Source organism: Tupaia chinensis, unplaced genomic scaffold (assembly GCF_000334495.1).
Source record: "Tupaia chinensis unplaced genomic scaffold, TupChi_1.0 Scaffold000407_4, whole genome shotgun sequence".
NCBI lineage: Eukaryota > Metazoa > Chordata > Mammalia > Scandentia > Tupaiidae > Tupaia > Tupaia belangeri.
Window position 1 is genome coordinate 2906932 of NW_006159912.1, and position 15485 is coordinate 2922416.

Genomic DNA, 15485 nt, shown 5'->3' on the forward strand with positions numbered 1-15485 from the left:
CGTGTTGCTTAACAGCAGAGGAACGTTCTGAGAAATGTGTTGCCAGACAATTGCTTCGTTGTGTAAACATCATAGAGTGTACTTACACGAACCTAGTGACACATCTTCTTTACACCTAGACTGTGTGGTTCAGCATGTTGCCTCGCTGCCTCACTGTGGTCGGTCATTGACTGAAACGTTATGCATGGTGTAACTGTACATGCTGTTTCTTTCCCTGGAGTTTTTTTTTTTTTTTTTAATGTTTTGGGTTAACCCCTATTTATCTTCTTTTTTTTGGGGGGGGAGGGGGGAACCATGTTAAATTAAATGTGGGAGTGGGAGTCTAGCACCCTTAACCACCATGTGACCTGCCGGGCCCCTTATTACTACTATCTTTAAAATATATAGTGGCTTTAGAAATGATCTGACTTGTTACTGTAGCTGGAGAACGCTTAGATCTTACTCATCAGCCTACTGAACTGTACCCTTCTCAGAAACATAGATACCATCCAAGATTTTTCTTATATCCTTGTTTTTAACTGTCGTGGCTTGCTGTATCAAAGCAGCTGAATTTGAAACAAGTTCAATATCATTGCCTTCAAGGATCAATTCATCTTTCTGGGTTTGAGATACTGAACAAGCAACACCCGGTCTCATTCAAACTCTCCAGATGTATTTTTCACCCAAGAAATTTTGGATTTCAACAAGAGACCTCTTCTCCTGAATAATGACATTGATGGGGAAATGAACATATGTAGACCTCATCTTGTAGCAGAATCCCAGTGTAACACCCTTGATCATGTTCTGTATGTGACTACAGAGAGTGTAAACTATAGGCAGTATCTTTCTGTTTCCCTACCACTTCTTAACCTGCAGCCTCCTCTCTTTCTTTCCAAGGAGACTGAGCTCTACATTGATGTGATTGAAGTCCCTCCTCAGGGTTCCTCTGGGGCCCTTCACAATAACTGTGCATCCCTTCAGAGTGATGTCAACATTCTCTGTAATGTCGATGGTCTGATTGCTGAGAATGGTTTTTATCCTTGCAGTAGACGTGGCAAAGAGAGCACCATTATTTATCTTTAATATGAGCTTAGAAATCATATTTGGAAAGCCTTTTCTCACCCCTTCTCTCTATCGCTAAGATATCTAGTTATCTCTATCTATTGCTGCCATTGATAAGCTTGTCAAGGGTAGGAGCTTTGCTTATGTCTGCCAGCATCAGCATAATACTTAGTACATACATAAGATCACTCGGTATATTTAATGAATGGATGGGTGGATGGATACTCTACAGTGTTTCCTATCTAACACTAGTTTCCTAACATCAAAATGTTGCCCTCTTATTCTCCATCTCATGGTGTTTGTTTGTTTTTGGTAGAGGCTTTTGCCTTAGGGCATGCACGCTTGCCAGAGAGAGAGAGAGAGAGAGAGACAGAGACAGAGTGAGTCAGATTAAGAGGGAAAATGAGAAATCACCCCCTTCCTAGGGAGGATGGCCATGCCATAGTGCCTTCTCCTTTATTCTCCAAGGATCTTGGGCACATATACACATGTGCGTGGCGTGTTTCAAGGTATCAGGTCTGTGACTGAAACCACAGTCGGCCATGTGGGAGTCCTGCAACATAACCACTATGCCATCTGCTGGCTCCCTCACTGTGTGTGTGTGTGTGTGTGTGTGTATGTGCGTTTTGGATAGATTTTCAGTATAGGGCAGGTGCTCACCAGAGAGAGACCAGAGAGCAAGAAGTCAATCCCCGGGGGGAGGATGGCCATGCCGCAATCCTTTCTCGTAAGCAAGAAGTCAATCCCTGGGGGGAGGATGGCCATGCCGCAATCTTTTCTTGTCCATTCTCCTCCTGGGATTTTGGCCATGCACACACACACACACACCCTGAGTGAGTTTTAAGTTGCTAGGTCTGGGACTTGAACCACGAACTATGTGGGAATCCAGTAACGTAACCATTACACCATCTGCTGGTCTCCCTTATTGTGTTTTTTAATTGTCAACCTTAATAACTTCTTAAGTAAACAAATTGCTTTAACATGTTTGATCATAATTTTGAAAAGACAAAATATTTTAATATGTTGACATCTCTAGAGGTTATTCAGAATGTTTAATTTCTCAATGTATCATCTAAATTGGCTGGACTAGATAGCATTTATGTTTGCGTTAAAAAATGATTAAGAAACTTTTTTTTCCTTCTCTTTGGTACGAAAGGTCTTATCAAGCCAAAGTTCGCCAAGGAGCATTAGCTTGTTTTCTTTCTACTATAAAATCAATAGAAAAAAAAGTTCTTTATGGCTACTGGTCAGCCTTTGTTCCTGATACACCTGAACTTGGAAGCCCACAGTCTGTGTCCTTGATGACTCTTACATTGAAAGATCCTTCCCCAAAGGTAAGAATATTTTAGTTTTAAGCTTTATGAAAGGAAGAAAAAATGTACAAGTCTTCACTGTTGTCTGCCATATCCTATCTAATCTGATTTCACCTCTTAATACTGATTCAGGTCCTGACTTGAGAACCACTAGACAGGAAGCAGGATAGGAAATGGGTTTTTATGATAACAGACTGATGTGAGTAATATACTGAGAAAAATCATATAGCTGTTTCCTGCCCAGGGCTTGCTTGAAGCCTGAGTACACAGGGCTATAACTTCAGTGATTCCTCTAAGCAGCCCTGAGGTGGCTGTGTGTATCTTCCTTGTGTAGAAGTATGGATTGTTGGACCAGCAGGTGGTGTGGAAGTTCAGAAGATACTGACTACGTGGTTTGAGTCCTGGACTCAGTGGCTTGAAAATCACACCAGGTGTGCATGTGTGCCTGCCCAAAGTCCCAAGGAGACTGGAGGAGAAGCTACTATAGCGCGCCCATCCCCACTGCGGGGAATAATTTCTTACCTTCCCTCTCTCTCTCCATGTCTCTCGTCTCTCTGGTGAGTGCACATGCCCTATAGCAAAAAAAAAAAAAAAAAAAGAATTGGATTGTCGTGGTATTTATAATAGGGAAAAAGTCAGAACTGGCTTAAACAACTCAGTGGAATATCATGGTACATAATGATTATGAAGGATATATAAGGAATCTCATGATATATATGGTTATGAAAAATGAATAAGGTTTAGAAAAACATTTTGTGAAAGGACAGAATATAGAATTGTATTTACAGGAAGATCCCAACAATCCTCCTGTATTTGTGTTTTCAAATCTTTCCAAAGTACAAATAGTAAATATTTACATATTTTAATGAGAAAAAAAAAACATTTTAAAAGAGATTTATGCCTTAGGGCATGTGTGCTCACCAGAGAGAAAGACAGAGACAGAGAGAGTGAGAGTGGGAAGGAAAGTAGAAGTCACTCTCCAGGGCTGATGGCTACGCCACAGTCCTTTTTCCATTCCCCTCCTGGGATCTTGGGCACACACGCACGCACATGCACCCAGAGTGAGTTTTAAGCCACCGGGTCCCACGGGACTCGAACCATAGTCAGCTGGACTCGAACCATAGTCAGCCGTTTGGGAGTCCAGCGACGTAACTGCTACACCATCTGCTGGCCCTGAGAAAAATTTATTTTAAAAAACAGAAAAACGGTCCTACTGTCATGGATAGTTTCCAGATACCCCTCTGCTGATCAGTATTTGCATATGCTTGGATTGTGTTAACGTCTCTCTGGAAGTTAGCTGCTTTTTTGTTTTATAGAGTTATTTATAATTTTATTTATTCATTCATTTATTTTAATTTGACCAGAGAGACACACAGAAAGAGAGAGGGAAAGTGAGAAAACAAACCAGGTTTGGGACTCATACCGTGGTCAGCCACGTGGGAATGTCTAGCACCTTAATCACCACACCACCTGTTGATCCCCCGTAGAAGTTAGCTTCTTAATCAAATGTTTTAGTCCATTTTCTGTTTCAGTAACTGAATATCACAGACTAGATACTTCATGAAGAATTACTTAACTCATGAGGAGAGATCTAAGGTGAAGGAACCACATCTGCTGAGAGCATTCTTGCTGGCGGGAACTCTGCAGGATAAGAGGCAAGAGCATGTGTCAGCTCTGGTCTGTCTCCCTCTTATAAAGTCACCAGTATTCCGTCATCCTGCCTAGATGTCTTCATCTAATCTAATTACTTTCCAAAGGCCCCACCTCTTAATACCACAGTCAGATTAAGTTTCTACCCTCTTAATTCTGTTACAGTCTCGACCAAATTTCAACACATGTATTCTGGGGGCACATTCAAGCCATATCACCAAATAAGGGAAATTGCCTGCTATTTAGGTTCTCCTTAACAATAATGAGCATTAGGGCTGGTCTCATGTGTTAAGGGAACTGGATCCCATATGGCCAACGATTGAATCCCGGAGCCAGTGGCAAGCCTTCATGTCCAAGGGGATCAAACTACATACTTACCAGATCAAACAGTTTTTCATCCATCCTTGTAAATATTCCGACAATAAAAATATAATCAACAAAATGAGTTCTGGAGAGGTACACCTATTATGATTTGCCTGGACATCAGCAATTTTGCTAAAAGTGCTGATTGGAATGGTAAACAAGGTATTAAATATTGTCATAAGAATAAATGAAGCAAAAGTTGAACCACATTCAGTATCTTAAGTAACAATTGTATAGTAGCAAAGATATATTGAACAGGACCTAAAGGAAATTAACTCATCACTATAAGACATATAATTTTTCCTTTTTGTTTTGAGAGGTTTTGCTATAGGGTACGTGCACTCGCCAGAAAGACAGAGAGAGAAAGAGAGACAGAAAGCGAGAACTCACCCCCCAGGGAGGATGACCATGTGCAATCCCTTCTCCGTTTTCTTCTCAGGATCTTGGGCATGCACGTATGCACATGCACCTGGCATGAGCTTAAACCACCAGACCCAGGACTTGAACCATGTTCTACTACATGGGAGTCCAGTGACATAGCCATTACACCAACTGCTGGTCCCAGACATGTAATTTTTATACCCCAGTGGAAAACAACCAATTTTTTAATTTTTTTTTTTTAGAAAGAGATTTTTGCTATAGGGCGTATGTGCTCACCAGAGAGACAGAAACAGAAAGTGAGAAATCATCTCCCAGGAGGATGGCCATACCGCAACCCCTTCTCTTCCAGTCTTCTCTCAGGATTTTTGGGTATGGATACACACATGCCCAGTGTGTTTTAAGCCGCAAGGTCTGGGACTCCAACTGCGGTCGACTACATGGGAGTCCAGTGACGTAACTATTATACCATCTGCTGGTCCCCCAAAATAACCAGTTTCAGTGACGTTTCTTTTGTTTTCATCTGTGAAAGTCATGTTGTCAAACATTTTGACCGGCAGGTAGTGTGATGGTTAAAGACGCTGAATTCTCACATGTCTACAGTTGACTGTAGACATAGGTTTGAGTCGTGGACCTGGTGGCTTGCTTTCTTCCTTTCCCTTTCTCTCTCTCTCTCTGTCTGTCTCTAGTCAAATTAAAAAATAATAATGACAAGTAGAATTAAATAAATAAATAATTCTTTAAAAAAAAAAAATCAAACCTTTCTGAGCCAGCAGATAGCGAAATGGTTGGGGCGCTGAACTCCCACATGGTTGACTGTTGTTCAATTTCCAGATTTGGTGGCTTGTTTTTTCACTTTCCATTTCTCTTGCTCTCTGGTCAAATTAAAAAAAGTAAATGATAGTAACCAATTAAATTAAATAAATAATTCTTTTTAAAAATCAAACATTTCACCACTAAGTAAAATAAGAAATCAAGTTGTGGAAAAAAATGAACTGATGTTCAAAAAGTGAAAAAGTGAGACTAGCAGGTGGCATGGTAGTTAAAGACACTGAACTCCCACATGGCCAACCACAGTTCCAGTCGTGGACCTTGTGGCTTGCTTTCTCACTTTCCCTCTCTCTTGCTCTGTCCCTCTCTGGTCAAATTTAAATAAATAAATAAGTTTAACGAATTTAAGTGTATACAGGAAGAAAGGAATCCAACTCCTGACTTTTAACTAACCGATGTGAATCATCTTGAAATTTCAGACCCGTGCCTGTGCTCTGCAAGTTTTATCTGCTATATTGGACGGCTCAAAGCAGTTTCTTTCTGTGGCTGAAGACACCAGTGACCACAGAAGGGCTTTTACTCCCTTCTCGGTGATGATTGCGTCCAGCATTAGAGAGCTACACAGGTGTCTGTTGTTAGCCTTGGCGGCCGAATCCTCCTCACAGACCCTTACTCAGATAATTAAGGTAATGTGTCAGATTATCTGTGGTTCCAGGGTGTTTGTCTGGGTCACCTTCGCATGTATTACATAGCCCAAATGTAACTTGCCTTAATACTATAACTAATTTTTTTAAAAAGAGGTCCTATTTGGAAGTCTTTACATACATATCTTAAAATCTCTGTAGGCCCAAATAAATGACTAAAATACATTTTTGTCTTTAGTATTAAATTATGCCAATGAGAATACAGTATTTTTTTAAAAAGAAGATTTACAAAAGGACTAATTTTCAAATAACTATAAAGACTGTTCTTTTTAAATTAAATACTATAAAATTTTGTTTCTGTCCTATGCTTAGTCTAGCCTATTGATGAGCCATTTTTTGTGTGTGTTTTGCAGTGCCTTGCAAATTTAGTATCGAATGCACCTTATAACCGTCTGAAACTCAGCCTGCTGACCAAAGTCTGGACCCAGATAAAGCCTTATATCCGCCACAAAGGTTGGTAGTGATTTAAAACAGTTCGCTTCCTTTTTCTTGAATTATTTATTTAATTTTACTTATTATTATTATTATTTATTATTTTTTTTAGAGAGGTTTTTTGCTATCGGGCGCGTGCGCTCGCCAGACAGACAGAGAGAGACATAGAGACAGAAAGCGAGAAGTCACCCCCCAGGGGGGATGGTCACACCGCAATCCCTTCTCCTCCATTCTCCTCTCGGGATCTTGGGCACGCACGCACACGTGCCCGGCGTGAGTTTTAAGCCACCAGGTCTGGGATGCGAACCACGGTCGACTATGTGGGAGTCCAGCAACATAGCCATTATGCTAACTGATGGTTCCCTTTTTTTTTTCTTCTTCTTCTTCTTATTTTTTAAAATTTGCCATAGGGTACATGTGCTCACCAGAAAGAGACAGAGACAGAGAGAGAGAGAGAAAGTCAGAAAGCAAGCCACCAGGTATGGGACTCGAACCATTTGGTAAAAAGTCAAAGAAGGACTAAATAAATTGAGAAACATTCCATGTTCAAAGATAGGAAGACTCAATATTTTCAGTATTTCAGTTCTTCACAGTTTTGTCTATAGATTTAGTGCAATCCCAATCAAAATTCCAGGAAGTTATTTTGATATCAACAAACTTTAGATCCTAAAGCTTATATGGAGAGGCAGAAGACCCAGAATTGCCATACAGTATTAACAGAACAAAGTTGAAGGACTGACGTTAACCAGCTTTGAAACCTACTACAGGGCCAGCTGGTTGGCACGGTGGCCCACTGCACAGTTCAAGTCCTGGACTCAGCAACTTGAAAAATATACCAGGCACGTGTATGTGTATGCTCTAAATCCCAAGATAGATTGGAGAAGGAATTGTAGCATGGCTATTCTTCTTAGTGAGTGCTTTCTCTCTCTGATGGGTGCTTGTACCCTGTAGCAAATTTTTTAAAAATTAAAAAAAAAAACTATTATAAAACTATAGTAATCAAGACAGTATAATTTGGTAAAAGAATGTACAGAGGTTAGTGGATCAGAATAGAAAACCTAGAGTAGACCCCCTCCACCCCCGTTAATGTAATCAATTGCTTTGTGTTAAGGGAGCAAAGATGCTTTTTTCAACAAATGGTGCTGGAACACCTGGATATCCATATGCAAAACAAAAACAAGCAAAAACAAACCTATTAGCTACAGATTTTTCTAGCTTTTTTCTTTCTTTTTTTTTTTTTCTTTTTAAATCCTGGATTGATTGAAGATTTACTTATTTTATTTAGTTGTTATATCACTTTAGTCTTTTTTAAATCTAGAGTATTCCCCTCACCTTTTTTTCTTCCCCTACAATATTGATTTTTAGGAGAATTGAAGCCAGTTGTCTTATAGAATGTCTCATAATCCAGCAGATGGCGTAATGGTTACATTGCTGGACTCCCATGTATTCAACTGCGGTTCAAGTCCCAGACTTGGCGGCTTAAAACTCACGCCAGGCATGTGTGCAGGTGTGCCGTAAATCCCGAGAATAGAGAATGGAGAAAGGATTGCAGTGTGGCCATCCCTCTGGGGGGTGATTTCTCACTTTCTCTCTCTGCCTCTCTGGCAAGTGCATGCACCCTATAGCAAAAATCTCTTAAAAAAAAAAAAAAGAAGAAGAATTTCTCATAATGTCAATTTGTCGGTTTGCTTCTTTAGGGTGTTGTTTAATTTATTTTCCTGCCATATTTTCTATAAACTGGCAGTTGGGCCTAGAGGTTTAATTAGATTCAGGGTAAATAGGGACCTAATAATTCTTAGTTGCCTGTAGGGAGATATACGACCCTTTTAATAGCTGTTTCCATGGTGATAGGTTCTTACTGTTTCTTTTGTCAGATGTTAATGTTCGTGTGTCAAGTCTTACACTCTTAGGAGCCATAGTGTCCACTCATGCACCTCTGCCTGAAGTCCAGCTGCTTCTACAACAGCCCTGTTCTTCTGGACTCAGTCATAGCAGTTCCGCCACCCCTCACCTCAGCCCTTCTGATTGGTGGAAGAAAGCCCCTGCAGGACCCTCTCTGGAAGAAGCATCAGTTAGCTCCCCTCAGGGGTCCTCAGAGCCTTGCTGGCTCATTCGGCTCTGCATTTCTACTATTGTACTGCCCAAAGAGGATTCCTGTTCAGGGAGCGACGCTGGCTCTGCAGCAGGAAGTACCTATGAACCATCCCCCATGCGACTGGAGGCCTTACAGGTAGGAGGTTTTGTTTCCTCATCTCTGAAATGGAAGTAAGTCTTCTTTTGCACAGTGATCATGAGGAGTGTATGTATGAAGATAGTCTAAAAAGTGGGAGTTGTATTTTACGTGTGAGTGTTTTTATTACTGTTTTGTTTGGGTGCAAGCGGAACTTGGTTATAAAATGTTAACTTCACTCCTTTTTATTCCTTTGTTGCAAACTATTTTAGTCACCTTAGATATATGACAGATGGGTATAATAGACTGTATATCTGAAAACAAAATTTTATATGGTGACACTTTAATTTTTACCACTTGAAAGTTAAATGTTTAACTTTCTGTAATTTTCTTTCTGTTCTTATATCTACTTAGAGAAACAAAATAATTATTCCTTATTTAAAGGAAGAAAACAACCCTGGATGAAAGTATTTGCTTTTTTTATACTCAGATATGAGCCAAGACATAGCCTTGGTCCTGGGGTCTGCTGCCAATTCTCTGTATAGCATTAAATCTGTCTTTAACTTTTGCAGCCTTAGTTTCTTTAGCCGTATAATTCAGTTAATACCCCCCACAGAGAAGTATTCTGAGACTTAAATAAGATAATAGTAATGAAAACAATCATGAACTATAAAGCAGTACAAAATTATGATACAGTTCATTGATATTAGTCATAAAATAAAGCTAGAGTTGTTCTTTATTTCACTCAGTTTCAGATTTCAGCCCCTGGTTAAGCGTGAGTATTTTGAAATACTGGAACCTTCTTCTGGCTATTACAACTTTGCATTCAGGTCTTGGGGCTAATTCTCTGCTCCCTTGGCAGGTGTTGGCTCATCTGGCAAGGGGCTACTTTTCCATGGCTCAGGTTTACTTGATGGAGCTTGGAGAGGTGATTTGCAAGTGCATGGGGGAAGCAGATCCATCCATTCAGCTTCATGGAGCAAAGGTAATTTCATTAAAAGCCACATATGTTTTTCTTCTCTTCACTTTATATTCTTTCCTCTGCCTCACCTCCATCAGTTCTGAGATTTTAAGAGGTTTCTGATAAGGAGGACATATATTCCTCTATTTTCAGCCCCAGCATATAAACCCAAAGAATTGATTTGGTAATAAATTAATACTATATAGCTATTGATTTTACTCCTTCAAAGGCTGCCTCTGTTATAGGAGTTACTGAGATAAGAAAGCTGGAAATTATTATCCCTTTCATTTGAGGTGATCTTCAAACTGAAGTGAAATGATTTATACCTTCCGTAGTTCTAATACTCTGCTTTGATGGTGACCACCTTTACCTTGGCAGCTTTTGGAAGAGCTGGGTACGGGCTTAACACAGCAGTATAAGCCAGACTCTACCATTGCACCTGACCAGAGGGTACCCGTCTTCTTGGTAAGTAAGATTCAGTTCATGGTTTTTCTTTTCTTATTTTGAGGTTCAGTGACAGAATAGAGTAGATAATATGATTTTTTCCAGTATCAAAAATTATGGCTTATGATCTATTAATGGGAAGATATGAAACTAGCATGAATAGGTTTTATTTGCATTTCAGTTTATTTGCAATTCACTATGTATTAGGATTATGTGTAACATATAATCAGTGGTATTTTGTTAGCATAATACCTAGTTTGGTTAGTTAGCTTGCCCAAAAGGCAGACTAGAATGGTTGGATGAGCCAAGGCTTTTGAATCAGAAGGCATGGGATCAAATCTTGAGAGCACTGTTTAATGGATGTTTGGTTATGAGCATATTTTTCTCATTGTGAAGAGGAATGATAATTTTTAAATTCCAAGGTTGTTGAAAACTGGAATAAAATGTAAAGATGCTAGCACACAGTAGGTGCTCAGTGAATTTAATCTCCTTAACCTTCACGATTCCCATTTGATGCTTGTGCTCTCAGGTTGTTACTGTTGCCCCTGTACTGTGCTAGTTTGAACATGACCCCACCAGAAAAGGCTTTTACTTAGTACCATAAACTAAATAAATTCTGTGTTGGTGATATCTTTTCCCTCTGTTCTCTTCATCTTTTTTTTTTTCCTTTTACAATTTCCATTGTCCTTGCAGTGAATTAATTTTTTTTTTTTTCCGAGAGATTTTTGCTATAAGATGTGTGTGCTTGCCAGAGAGGCAGAGAGACAGAAAGAGAAATCACCCCCTGAGGGGTGACCATGCTGCAATCCCCTCTCCTTCCATTCTCCTCTTGGGATCTTGGGTATGCATGCACATGTACCTGGCATGAGTTTTAAGTCACTGGATCTGGGACTCGAACTGCAGTTGACTACGTGGGAGTCCAGTGACGTAACCATTACACCATCTGCTGGTCCTGAAGTGAATGAAAAATGTCTTATCTTGCTTCTTTTTTTTGGCTTCTGCTAAAGCTGCCATTTAAGGAAGATGAGTTGAGCTTTGCCGTCAGACAGAATGAGGTCTGAATCCAGACTTCTCCCCTTGTTAGACAATGACTCTCAGCAAGCCTCTTAAAGGCATATACTGCCTGTTTTACTTGTCTGTTGCTGAGTAATAAATTAGCAGCTTACAGCAATCTACGTTTATTCTTTCACACTGTTTCTGTGGGTCAAGGATTAGGAGTCACTTAGCCAGTGCTCCTGGCTCAGGTCTGTCTTGAGGCTACAGCCAAGATGCCACTCAGGGCTGCAGTCAGCTGGTGACTTGACATCGGTTGGAGGGTCTTCCAAGGTGGCTCACTCATGTCTTAGCTAATTAGTGTTGGCTGTTGAAGAAGGCCTCACTTAAGTCCTCCCCATGAGAACCTCTCCTGAGGGCTGTGCGAGGATCCTCACAGCAAATGATCTGAGAGAAAGAGAACAACAAGAAGCTGCAGTGTATTTTGTGAGCTAGCTTAAGAAGTTTCCTACTGATGTTTCTGCAGCCTCCTCTTGGTTCTTTGTCTGCCCTGTTCGGTGTGGGAGGGATCTGCATAGGGATGTGCAGAGTAGTGGGTAAGAATGGTGGTGCACCATCCAGGAGGCTGGCACCACCTTCTCTATCCATACTCCTCTAGATAGGGCTGTGGGAGGGGGCCCAGGAGGGCCCTGCATTTCTAGGAGCTGAGGTGGGAGCAGGACAGAACTGATACGTGAAATGCACACCGAAAGTACGACTAGTGAGGCAGAAACCAGAGATATAAAAACTAGACAGATTTTGCAAATGAATGTGAAATCCCAGGGTTTTGTTTTGTTTTTCTTTCGGTTTTTGCCGTAAGGCTTGTGTGCTTGTCAGAGAGAGAGAGACAGAGACAGAGAGAAGAAAAGTGAGAAATCAACCCCCAGGGGGGATGACCATGCCACAATCCCTCTTTTTCATTCTCCTCTCAGGATTTTAGACACACATGCACATGCATCAACCATGAGGAAGGGAGTCCAGCGCCTTAACCACCTGGCCACCTGCTGGCCCTGAAATCCCAAGGTTTTTATGAAGTGTGCTAAGGAAACTGTTGAGGTGCCTACTTTAGGGGCTTAGAAGTGAGACAATTCTTCAAAGTGCCTAAAACAGAGCCTCCTACCCAACTTAAGAGTCTCCACTGTTTTCTGGGTCCTGTGCTAGGAATTTTACATACAGTGAGTATTTTATTTGTCACACAGACTCTGCAAAGTAGATGTCTTTGTCCTGTTTTATTGAAGAGGAACCGAAGCTTAGCTCTGGATCCTGTGCCACTGGGGCTCGAGCGCATGGCTTCTGGGCTCTGCTGGGATGTGGTGCCTGGGATCAGTTTGAAAGTGCTCTCGCCGGGTGTCTTCCTCTGGATTCTAGTTGACCCCTGCTGCCAATTAGCAACTTACATTAGCCTTTTGTGCTTCAAGTTTCTTGGTGTGATAACAGGGATATTGTTATAGGCTAGACTTCATTTAGTTGAGCTGAGGATTAAAATGAGTTGGGTATGTGACTAGCAGTTGGCGTAATGGCTATGTTGCTGGACTCCCATGTGGTTTACTGCGATTTGAGTCCCAGACCGGCGGCTTAAACTCACGCCGTACGCGTGTGTGTGCGTGCCCAAGATCCTGAGAGGAGAATGGAGGAGAAAGGATTGCAACGTGACCACTCCCCGGAGGGTGGTTTCTCGCTTTCTATCTCTCTGTCTCTGTCTGTCTGGCGAGCGCACACGCCCTATAGCAAAAACCTCTCAAAAAAAAAAAAAAAACAAAAAGAAAGAAAAGAGTTGGTATGTGCAATGCACTTAGAACAATGCCTGGCACTTGGTAAGATTTCTGGAAAATATTAGCTGCTACTGCTGCCGCTATTACCATCATCATCGTCTTCATCTTCCTCTTCCTCGATATTGTCACTATTGCTACTTAACTTTATCAGATGATAGTCTCCTAATAATAAAATAGAAGGATTCAACTAGTTGATTTCTAAAGTTCTCATCACTGTGGAAGAAGAGCCAGTAAAAGCATTTACAAAAAACTACAACTTCAGGGCCAGCAGGTGACATGGTTGTTAGGGTGCTGGACCCCGACATGGCCGGCCACAGTTTGAGTCCTGGACTTGGTGGCTTTCTCACTTTCTCTGTGTGTGTGTGTGTGTGTCTCTCACTGATCAATTTTTTTTTTTTAATTAAGTAAAATAGTTATTTAAAAAATAAATGAAAAATAAAGCTACCAACAAATATGTTTCCTTACCAAGGCCAACTCTGGCAGCTTAGCTTTGAGGTGGCTCCACTGTGTGTCTTGGGCTAGAGTTTTACCCATGCTTCTGTTCCAGGTGGTGATGTTCTGGACTATGATGCTGAATGGCCCTCTGCCCAGAGCCCTCCAGAATTCAGAGCACCCGACTCTGCAGGCGAGTGCCTGTGACGCCCTGTCCTCCATTCTCCCAGAGGCCTTCAGCAGTCTGCCGGTAACTTGAGGGGTGTTTTTTCATCCTTAAATGGTGCTCCAGCATCAGAACTTGAGTTTGATTGTTTTTACGTTTGACCAGTATTCAGCATTATCTCTGAAGAAAAGGTGCTTATTCTTCGTGAGTTTGGGGTGAGGGCAGAGAGCAGCAAGAACAAAAACAAAGTAAAGCCCTGCTGTATCAGAAGAACTGTTACTCCCTGTGTAGGCGATAGGGTAGCTGAGGCTTCGAAGGCAGAGCCATTTCAGGAAGATTTCATATCCACAGTTAGAAAGACCTAGGTTTAAATCCTAGACCTTCTTTCTAGTCCTTTGACCATCTTAACTTTTTTTTTTTTTTGGAGAGGTTTTTGCTATAGGGCGCGTGTGCTCGCCAGACAGACAGAGAGAGACATAGAGACAGAAAACGAGAAATCACCCCCCAGGGAGGATGGTCACGCCGCAATCCCTTCTCCTCCATTCTCCTCTCGGGATCTTGGGCATGCACGCACACACGCCCGGCGTGAGTTTTAAGCCACCAGGTCCGGGACACGAACCACGGTCGACTACATGGGAGTCCAGCGACATAGCCATTACACTAACTGCTGGTTCCCTGACTATCTTAACTTTTGAAAAACAATCTTATATTGATAAGATGGGAATCATGGAGACCTAACATAAAGGATGTACAAATACTTAGGCTCAGAGCCCACCACATATGATATTCTTCTTTGTTGTTTGGGCTGCTCTAATAAAATACTATAAGGAGACCAGCAGATGGTGTAATGGCTATGTCACTGGACTCCCATGTAGTCGACTGCGGTTCTAGTTCCGGACCCGGTGGCTTAAACTCATGCTGGGCACGTGTGTGTGCGTGCCCAAGATCCTGAGAGGAGAATGGAGGAGAAGGGATTACAGCGTGGCCATCCCCCCTGGGGGGTGATTTCTCGCTTTCTGTCTCTCTGTCTTTCCAGCGAGCGCACGCCTACAACTTCAGGGCCAGCAGGTGACATGGTTGTTAGGGTGCTGGACCCCGACATGGCCGGCCACAGTTTGAGTCCTGGACTTGGTGGCTTTCTCACTTTCTCTGTGTGTGTGTGTGTGTGTCTCTCACTGATCAATTTTTTTTTTTTAATTAAGTAAAATAGTTATTTAAAAAATAAATGAAAAATAAAGCTACCAACAAATATGTTTCCTTACCAAGGCCAACTCTGGCAGCTTAGCTTTGAGGTGGCTCCACTGTGTGTCTTGGGCTAGAGTTTTACCCATGCTTCTGTTCCAGGTGGTGATGTTCTGGACTATGATGCTGAATGGCCCTCTGCCCAGAGCCCTCCAGAATTCAGAGCACCCGACTCTGCAGGCGAGTGCCTGTGACGCCCTGTCCTCCATTCTCCCAGAGGCCTTCAGCAGTCTGCCGGTAACTTGAGGGGTGTTTTTTCATCCTTAAATGGTGCTCCAGCATCAGAACTTGAGTTTGATTGTTTTTACGTTTGACCAGTATTCAGCATTATCTCTGAAGAAAAGGTGCTTATTCTTCGTGAGTTTGGGGTGAGGGCAGAGAGCAGCAAGAACAAAAACAAAGTAAAGCCCTGCTGTATCAGAAGAACTGTTACTCCCTGTGTAGGCGATAGGGTAGCTGAGGCTTCGAAGGCAGAGCCATTTCAGGAAGATTTCATATCCACAGTTAGAAAGACCTAGGTTTAAATCCTAGACCTTCTTTCTAGTCCTTTGACCATCTTAACTTTTTTTTTTTTTTGGAGAGGTTTTTGCTATAGGGCGCGTGTGCTCGCCAGA

The 15485-nt window shown here is 41.7% G+C and overlaps 1 protein-coding gene and 1 pseudogene across 2 annotated transcripts in view; one reads left to right on the top strand and one right to left on the bottom strand.

Moving 5' to 3' along the window:
- HEATR6 (HEAT repeat containing 6) overlaps positions 1 to 15485 on the top strand; it is a 40897-nt gene that overhangs the window by 15634 nt on the left and 9778 nt on the right. For both annotated transcript variants that reach the window (XM_006154424.3, XM_027774168.1), the window contains exons 9-15: positions 2198 to 2375; positions 5996 to 6202; positions 6574 to 6673; positions 8527 to 8882; positions 9685 to 9807; positions 10162 to 10248; positions 13579 to 13713. In XM_006154424.3, the coding sequence (XP_006154486.1) occupies positions 2198 to 2375; positions 5996 to 6202; positions 6574 to 6673; positions 8527 to 8882; positions 9685 to 9807; positions 10162 to 10248; positions 13579 to 13713 (1186 nt within the window). The remainder of the gene's footprint in view (positions 1 to 2197; positions 2376 to 5995; positions 6203 to 6573; positions 6674 to 8526; positions 8883 to 9684; positions 9808 to 10161; positions 10249 to 13578; positions 13714 to 15485) is intronic.
- Positions 424 to 1095, bottom strand: LOC106735479 (60S ribosomal protein L9 pseudogene; annotated as a pseudogene).